The sequence below is a fragment of the Nyctereutes procyonoides genome, unplaced genomic scaffold (assembly GCF_905146905.1).
Source record: "Nyctereutes procyonoides isolate TBG_1078 unplaced genomic scaffold, NYPRO_anot_genome, whole genome shotgun sequence".
NCBI lineage: Eukaryota > Metazoa > Chordata > Mammalia > Carnivora > Canidae > Nyctereutes > Nyctereutes procyonoides.
The window spans coordinates 8,656,950-8,666,218 of NW_026575141.1; the positions used below are offsets into that span (position 1 = coordinate 8,656,950).

Genomic DNA, 9,269 nt, shown 5'->3' on the forward strand with positions numbered 1-9,269 from the left:
AAGCACATAAATCTTGAAGTGTCTATATATTTATCCTGTCTTGCTTTGACTCTGTAAATTTAATATCCAAATCATGAAAAATTGAAGAATATGAATTTGAAGAAAGAGTCTTCAGAAGGTTTACTCCAGGAGCCAGAGGCAGAAGTATGACCACAACTTCTAGACATTATCTAGCACCATTTTACCAGGTTTTTGAAGTCTCCATATGTCCATATTAGAACTAAATTACTTCAGAAGGAGATGGTTATATTGTGTGAAGCTAGGGAGCTATCCACAAACCTCCCTCATTTTTAACAACAGTTCTAAGTTTGGGGGTTCCTAGGACCACCCTGAAGTTTTGATATGTGCTAGAAAGACCCCTGTACTTTCTGTAAGTTATTGTGCTATTATGGTTTATTATACCTAAAGGATACAAATTCAAATCAAGGGAAGAGGTGCATAGGACATAGTCCAAGAAGTTCCAACATGAAGCTTCTAGTGGTCCTCTTGCCATGGAGTAGTAGACAGTGTTACCAGCCTTATATGATGTGTAATGATACACATGGAGTTTTGCCAGCAGGGAAGCCTCACTGAGCCTTAGTGTCTAGAGTTTTTATTGGGACTCTGTCATTCATGGTTAATAGCCCATATGGCTGATCTCAGTTTTCAGCCCCTCAAAGATCAAGTAAATACCACATGCCCCAAACTCCCAACCTAAACCTCTAGTGTAACGAACGTGGACATTCCTAACAGGCATTTTCTAAGGCTGAGAGATTATTTCCAGAAGCCAACAGCAGAGGCCAGATTTCTGTTAGCAGTAAGGTTGAATATTTTTACTGCACACATTGGGAAACAGTCTGGGGTAACATTGAGAGAATTTTCCCTCCCACTTAAACAATTCATTTGTCCAGTTATTGAATGAATATTTAATGAGCACTTGCTATGTGCCAGGTACTGTCGTATGTGATGAGGTTATAGCAATGAACAAAACAAAGCAAACAAAATCTTTTTTTTAAGAAAGTATAATCTTATAATCTGATAGAGGAGGGAAAAATGAATACACCTCATCATGTGTTATACTCTTTTAAACTTAACACTAGATTTTTTTTCCTATACACAAAGAGAATGATAGACCCCACTCTTTCCTAAATACCATTATTCTTATCATTAAGTCAGTGCAGTTTAATTGGATTATACACATACACACACACATACACACACACACACACACATCTCTATGCTGTCTTTAGATTCCAGTAGTAAATCAGATTTTAAGAATTCAGACAAGAACTCTATGAATTCTACAATATTGGTAGAGTAAAATAGTCTAGATTATTTTAATTAGATAATATTGAAATACTTTTATTATAACTTTTTAAAAAATTAACTTCTGGGGTGTCTGGGTAGCAGAGTCGGTTAAACTTCTACCTTTGGCTCGGATCATGATCTCAGGGTCCTGGGATCAAGGCCTCGTCCAGCTCCCTGCTCAGCAGAGCCTGCCTCTCCCTCTCCCTCCACCCAACCCCAGTGCTCTCTCTATCTCAAATAAATAAAATCTTCAAAAAAATAAAAAAGATTAATTTCCTTTTTTCCTCTGTAAATTTTTTCAAGGACAAATTCTTCCAGATCCCAGCATCAGAAATCCTCATCAATGATGACCTTCAGCAGAGTATGGATACGATCATGGATATGTTTTGTCCTTCAGGAATAAAAATTGGTAGGCAATAATATTTTTAACATTCATTCTTTTTTTAAAACAGTACTTGACATGTATCTAATATGTAGATTTAGAGGCATGAAAAGGGGATGCCTGGGTGGCTCAGTGGTTGAGCGTCTGCCTTCGAGACAGGGTGTGTGATCCTGGAGTCCCGGGACCAAGTCCCATGTGGGGCTCCCTGCATGGAGCCTGCTGCTCCCTCAGCCTGTGTCTCTGCCTCTCTCTCTCTCTCTCCCCCTGTGTCTCTCATGAATAAATAAATAAAATATTTAAAAAGAAGAAAATAGAGGTATGAAAACTTGAAGTCTGGATCTAAATCTATTGTCTGGTTTACCTTTTGATGAAGACAGCAGGGAGAAAATAGGTAAGAATCAGAATTCATGAAATGAAAATATTTTTAAAATTTTTTGAAATATAATAAAAGGGAGGTAGTTTTGATCACAAGCACATTTGATACTGTGTTTATGCATACAAATATTTTTGTTGAGATTATACCAAGAGATGAAATTTTGACAAGAGACATTTTCTATAACACTTCATTTAGCCAGTTTAATTCATCTCATGAATTTCTGCTTAGTAGTAACTAGTTTTAGATCTTATACATTTTTATTTTATTAATTGTTTTCTGTCAGCTTTACTTGTTCTCTGGATAACATCTTAATGCATTAAACAGATCTTCAGATCAAAGCATGTTGATTACATTTACTGCCACTGACTTCCTTTTGTGGCTATCATTTCTGTTTATTTGAAATTTGCAGACCTTAGGGGTACCTGGGTGACTCAGTCAGTTAAGCATCTGCCTTCTGCTCAGGTCATGGTTTCAGGCTTCCTGCTGAGTTAGGGAATCTGCTTCTCCCTCTCTCACTGTCTCTCAAATAAATGAAAAAAATCTTAAAGAAAAGAAAGGAAAGGGAAGGGAAAGGGAAAGGGAAAGGGAAAGGGAAGGGAAGGAAGGAGAGAGAGAGAGAGAGAGAAAGAGAGAAAGAAAGAAAGAAAGAAAGAAAGAAAGAAAGAAAGAAAAGAAAGAAAGAAAGAAAAGAAAGAAAGAAAGAAAGAAAAGAAAGAGAAAGAAAGAAAGAAAGAAAAGAAAAAAGAAAAGAAAGAAATTTACAGACCTCCATCATAGAAAAACAGCTTGACTCCCCTAACAATTTCTCATTAATAACAAATTTCACCAGCTGCAGATTTAGCTGCTGTCACTTTAACTTATTAGGTTATTTTTTTTTAAAGATTTTATTTGTGTATTCACGATAGACACGGAGAGAAAGAGAGAGACAGAGACACAGGCCAGAGGGAGAAGCAGGCTCCATGCATAGAGCCCAACGTGGGACTCAATCCCGGGTCTCCAGAATCACACCCCGGGCTAAGGCGGCGCTAAACCGCTGGGCCACCGGGGGGGGGGGCTGCCCTGTTTAGGTTATTTTTAATCAGACTTTATTATCCCCTGGTCAGTGTGCATTTTATAACAATTCCAAAAAGATAGCTTTTATATAAATCTGTAGCTAGGTTTAACTTACATACTTTTATTTGATGTCAGCTTTAATTTTTGGTTTTAATTCTTTTAGATAAATTTCTGGAAATAAAACTTTCATATCAAAGAGCACGAGCTTGGTAGGCTTTTGATAAATGTTGCCAGGTTGCTTTTCAAGAATATTCTACCTATTTATAGTTCTACCAGAAGTATAAGGAGAGGAGAATGCCTGTCTTGCTTGACTCTTGCTAGTATTGACATATTAAGTGTCTTTCAAACTTGAATATGAAGAAGCATTAAGAAACTTTTCTAGAAGTTTTAAATAGATTTATTGTGGTCATGACCGAAGGTTGGAAATAGCACCTCAGGTGCCAACATTGTCTGAACTCAGAGCCTGGTACCTGATGGGAGTTTCAGCTAGACAAGTATAAGAGCCTCAGCAGCTGATGTGAATCTCGCAATCAGTTTCTTTGCAGTCAACCAAGAAAAAAAAAGGAAAAGCAAAAAAAAATCTGGGGAGGTCAGTAAGCCGCAGGAAGAAAAGTTCAGAATGAGATGACTGCTACCTTTGCTATCAAACATTTGGAAAACCCCACATTTAATTATTGTTTTCTGTTGGGAAAAAAAAATAAAATTAGTTAGGATTGTTACAAAACAGTAACAAGAACCCAGTATATATTGGAAGAGTAGATAATATTAAATTTAAAGTGTATTTATGTACTTTTCAAGCTAAATTAAATGTTAATTTTTCTAGCTAAGCATTATACTTAGATACATATTTCAGAGATACTTGTTTAACTTTAATGGTTAAATAACATTATTTTTCTCATTTGTAGATGCATATCCATGGTTGGAATGCTTCATCAAGTCGTATAATGTCACAAATGGAACGGAGCAGCAAATTTGCTATCAGATTTTTGACACCACAGTTGCAGAAGATATAATCTAATATTGTCATTTAGCTTAGCATATGTAAAATATTATAATTTTAGAAAACATAATTTTCTGTGAGATTGTTATCAAACACATAGTTTAACTGTATAGTTTATCTTTCCATTTTAACCATATTTAATTTTTTTTCCACAAATAGACATTGTGTTATCTTACTGCCTTCTTGTGAGTAAGTTAAAAATGTTTCTTTTGCTCAAAATTTCCAGTATGGTGGTTGCTAGGGGCATAAAGGAGAAAGGGGAATAAGTAGGACTGTCTTTGTTTACCCCTAGTAGCCCTTTCAGAGAAATTGTTCTGATACCCTACACTAAAAATCACTTTCCTTATTGGTTTTTCCATGCGTCAGCCAGTGATTTATCTGCCAGCCTCTATCTATACTTGACCTTCTTTTCCTGCCCTGATTTTTATATCAGCAGTGTTAATGATTTTAGCATGGATATGGGGTTAGAAAATGTCCTTAACATTAACTCATTCAGCTTTTACTGAGTGCGAGGCATGTAGCGGCTAGTGGTTTGATTTGGTTTTGTACAATGGATCTGCTTAAAGAAGTACTCTTTGCTGAGAAGTGCTCTTCTGACTGATGACAGCATGCTTACAGGACTGATTCACTTTAGTGTATGTGGCAGGATTGCTTTCTTTCAGTGCTGTAAACCAATTTAGGATAAATCTGTTTTTTTAAGACCTGAATTATGTACTTCTGACTGCTTGCATCTCTACATGGTATTAGAAGGTATTGCAGTCCACCTTGATGTAATAAAGCAGTCAGATTTTACAGTGTTAATGACTTACTTATATTATCCTTTTTAAAATTGTCTTGTGTAATATATATCTATATTTCAGATTGAACATGGAATGAGATATTTATATGGTAGTCTACTTTTTATATGACAGTGGTTGTGAAATTTAGAATCATGAATATTCAGTTTTATACAAATATACAAATATTTGTATGTATGTATAGACTTGCGTATATTATTTGGTAAATACTGAGACATACAGATCTACCTAGTTCAATATTAGTGAAGAATAAATTAATGCACATATTACACCTGTTTTCTTTATTTGCTCTGTGTTGAGTTGAAGCATGATTGGAGGCAAAGAATCACACAGGAGTGTCCATATCGAAGATATTTAAGACTGTCTATATACTAGGTACTGTGCAAAGCATTTAACTGTCTTTGAGTTTCACAACAATCATTTTCCTGATAAAACTGAGGCTTGATTGATGAGCTGACTTCACTAAGTTCACACGGTTATTAAATGCTAGTCAGTACTCAAATTCAGGTAATCTGTGTTCAGAGGCTGCACTATTAACCACTCCAGGATTCTGGGGCAAAAGCTAGCATGGGATTTTCTACAAATGAGACCTTCCTTAAATATTTGAAGTAACATTGGAAATAAATTATGAGAGGAGTCCATGTTATGTTTTCTTAGACTATCAAAAGGCTTTTAACATTTTATTGGCCAAAAAAGGGTCAAACATCTGATTTCCTCTGCTCATAGTAACTCCAAATTCTAGTTTCTGAGTATATTAGCCTATCCCCAGACCTAATTACCCGTCTCTCATCACTGAATTATCAGCTTGTTGGAGATGGTAGAAAAAGAGGCTGATGCTGCTGGTTTGGGGATATAAACTTTGGTTCAAAACATCTTCAGAGAAAAGTTTTAGGAACTGTATAAAAGAACAGATCGATTTCAGTATCAGTGGTATGCGGGGATCTGAAGGCGAGAGAACCATTTCCTCTTCAGGAAACACCCAGTCTAGAAGAGGAGGGGTCAGAAGGTACAGCAGGTCACAGTGCCGTCTCCTTTCTTTTCTTTTCTTTTTTTTTTAATAAACTCCCCCACATTGTCATCATTTGTTTGTTTTTTAACCTTTCAGCTTGGAACAAGAACTGGTCTGTCAACACCTAGTGTTTATACAGTGATGATGTATGCACCTTACCTGAAGCAGGAACGCAGAATGCTAGGAGAATTCTATTTCTGGAGCAAGTAGATGGTAGTTCACTGTGCTCTGATTTGAGCCATGTCCTCTTTCTTGTTCATGTGAATACCAGTAGTCTTCGTGTCAGATTTAAAATTACATAAATTTAAGAATGTAGTTTGTGCACAACTTCTTGCTCAATTTCCAGTCTCTGAAGCATCCATTAGCTACTACTGGATTGTCTCTTGTCACCCCTGCACTGTTCTGTATGAGGAAGAGAGGGCGTAGCTTAGAAAATCTGAGGTAGTCAATTACACAATAATGAAAAATTCACTGCTCACATGCTTTTTTTTTCAATTTATTTTTTATTGATGTTCAATTTGCCAACATATAGAATAACACCCAGTGGTCATCCCATCAAGTGACCCCCTCAGTGCCCATCACCCAGTCACCCCCACCCCCTGCCCACCTCCCTTTCTACCACCCCTAGTTCGTTTCCCAGAGTTAGTCTCTCGTGTTCTGTCTCCCTTTCTGATATTTCCCACTCATTTTTTCTCCTTTCCTGTTTATTCCCTTTCACTATTTTGTATATTCCCCAAATGAATGAGACCATATAATGTTTGTCCTTCTCCGATTGACTTATTTCACTCAGCATAATACCCTCCAGTTCCATCCACGTCGAAGCAAATGGTGGGTATTTGTCGTTTCTAATGGCTAATATTCCATTGTATACATAGACCACATCTTTATCCATTCATCTTTCAATGGACACCGAGGCTCTTTCTGTCCCTACCTTCCATTACACTGCTTTATTTAAGGGAACTACACAGGCCAAGATGAGATGCATCATTCCTTCTTCCCCCCACCCCCTTTTTTTTTTTATCCCTGGTCATGTTGCATGTTGGGAATTGTTTCTGAATGAATATAGAAAGACTGGTGTTAATGGAATAGAAGCTGAATACACTTCTGTCTACCTAAGAAAGCAATCTCCACACAATAGGGTACTGGCTGCACAATTTTTGAGTCCGTGTAGCTCCCATGTTGTAGCTACTTGCAGGTCCCAGAGATAGGCCAGAATCTAACCAGCTGTGCTTTTGTGTTTCCAAAGTCAGGCATGAGTTTGTCATGACTTGTGACTCTCAAGCCAGATGATTCTCTTCTACACTTTCTGGAACCTTTCCTTGGTATCTGGGAAAATAGCTAGATTCTTCTGATTATTATCAGTGTTTTGAATTTTGGTCATGTATTTCACTAAGTTTTGTTTGTATCCAGAATTTCTTGAAATAAAAGTAATTGTATTGGTATGATTTGAAACAATATAAAGCATATGAAGTTGAACATTAATTCTTACTCTAACTAGTACCCCAGAGGGCGTTTGGTATATAATTTTGCAGACTATTTTCCCTATGAATGGGTAAATATACATATATATGGTTTTAAAAATAGCATCATGCTATAAATATATTTCCACAATTTGCTTTTGCCACTTTATAAAGTAGACTTTGTATTTTATATAAATACACAGAGAAGGACAAACTTATTTGTAATTATTCAGCATAAGTAGGAATTCTCTGATTCTTTCATTTCTATTTTTATCATGTTTTTTGGCCTATTTAAGTGTTCTATTTCTTATTGAAACAATTTTGGAATTTTATGTTTTTATAGGAATGCATTCAGATTACTTGTTTTGTTTATTTTATTGCCTTATCATTATTCATAATAATATTATTATTACTTTAGTCTGTCTTTTGTCTGGTGTTATTTTCCCTATAAGTAAATCTGAAGCTCCTGGGACCTGGTTTCATTATATCTACTGGAGGTTCTTAGATGATCAGAATTTTGAAGACCTATCCAACTCTTGGTACAGATTATGACTCTACCATGACACAATCGTCTTGAAATGTTCTTTCATGCTTCAAAGGACTCATTGTGAGAGAAATGAGTTTATGTTAATATAAGAAAGGAGAATGAGTCCTGTAATGCTTTTCATTACATCATAGAACCCGCCATGATGAGTCACCCTAAAGTTGTAAAACATCATTTGAGTGGAAATAAAGATATCTCTTCCTGTGCTTGCCCTGCAAGATCACTGGATGGCATCACAGCTTCCTACCCACTCCAGGAAAAAGAGCTAGTAGTAGTCTGTGAAAGTAAATCCGGGCTTAGTGATCTTTCTTCTCTTCCCTCTGGTACTTGGAAATGTTATCAGAACTCACTAAACAGGAAGTCATCACCAGTGTGCTCAGGTATGTGAGATCACATCTTCATTTGGCAGCCGGGAAATGAATCAGTAGCACCATGTATTATTTTTCTCTGCAGTATTGTGATTTAAGCTGTTAAGAAATTTGAGATCACTTAGGGTTTCAAAGTGATGGTCATCTTAGATGGAGATAAATGTCCTTCCATTCAGGACTGCATTTGATGGGTTGAGAAGTGTTAGGTATCAATTACAGTGATAAGGATAATGCATTAATGTATATGGGAGCTCTCCCTCAGATGTGCCAGCTGGTGAAACATGGATAGTTCAGGGACTCTTCTGCTATTTCTAGACTGTAGCAGCATCTTAATGAATGTCTATCTTTTTCCCCTTGAAGTCTAGGTCGTAAAGGCACATTGGCGTAGCGTTCGTGTGTATATGTGTATGTGAGTGCAAGTGCTTGCTTTTATTCTCTTTGAGTTCACTTTGCAGGTTATTATATTAGAATTTATCTGACAACCTAGTCCACAACTACCAAAGAGAGACCTTTTCAGCTTCTCTTTTATTTCATTTGTTCTCTTTTATTCTGAAGATTTGGAGCATGTGTTCATTGAAAAACCTTTATCATCTATCGATATATTCCATCAAATATTGTACAGTTTCTAAACAAGAGTTTTTATATACAAGCCTGAATCTCTGGTATATACTTTCTTTTTCTTTTCTCCTATATCTTCAGAATGATTTTTCCCTTCTTTGAAATATGAACTCGCAGATAAAAGCCAGTTTGTTTTTACATATGACTCTATCCCTCTGCAGATTTTTGTCCTGCATTTGAGGGCACAGTCCTAGAATTTAAAATTTTGTACCAAGTTAGCTGTCTTTAAATGACTTTCTGTCTCAAGCTTCCAGAACAGGAAGTAGGAAAGACAACATATTTTAAAATGAAAAGCATTAAAAAAAAAAAAGAAAGAAAGAAAGAAAAGTATTAACTTGTGAGTCACATGAAAGCATAGCTTGCAGTGGATAGGCA

At 36.2% G+C, this 9,269-nt stretch overlaps 1 protein-coding gene across 5 annotated transcripts in view; it reads left to right on the plus strand.

Annotated features, from left to right (window-relative positions):
- The window catches only part of POT1 (protection of telomeres 1), an 81,205-nt gene extending 73,475 nt beyond the window's left edge, over positions 1 to 7,730 (plus strand). For all 5 annotated transcript variants that reach the window (XM_055307586.1, XM_055307584.1, XM_055307588.1 and 2 more), the window contains exons 19-20: positions 1,591 to 1,696; positions 4,004 to 7,730. In XM_055307586.1, coding sequence (XP_055163561.1) covers positions 1,591 to 1,696; positions 4,004 to 4,116 — 219 coding nt within the window. In that variant the 3' untranslated portion in view covers positions 4,117 to 7,730. The remainder of the gene's footprint in view (positions 1 to 1,590; positions 1,697 to 4,003) is intronic.
- The last annotated feature ends 1,539 nt before the right edge of the window (positions 7,731 to 9,269 follow it).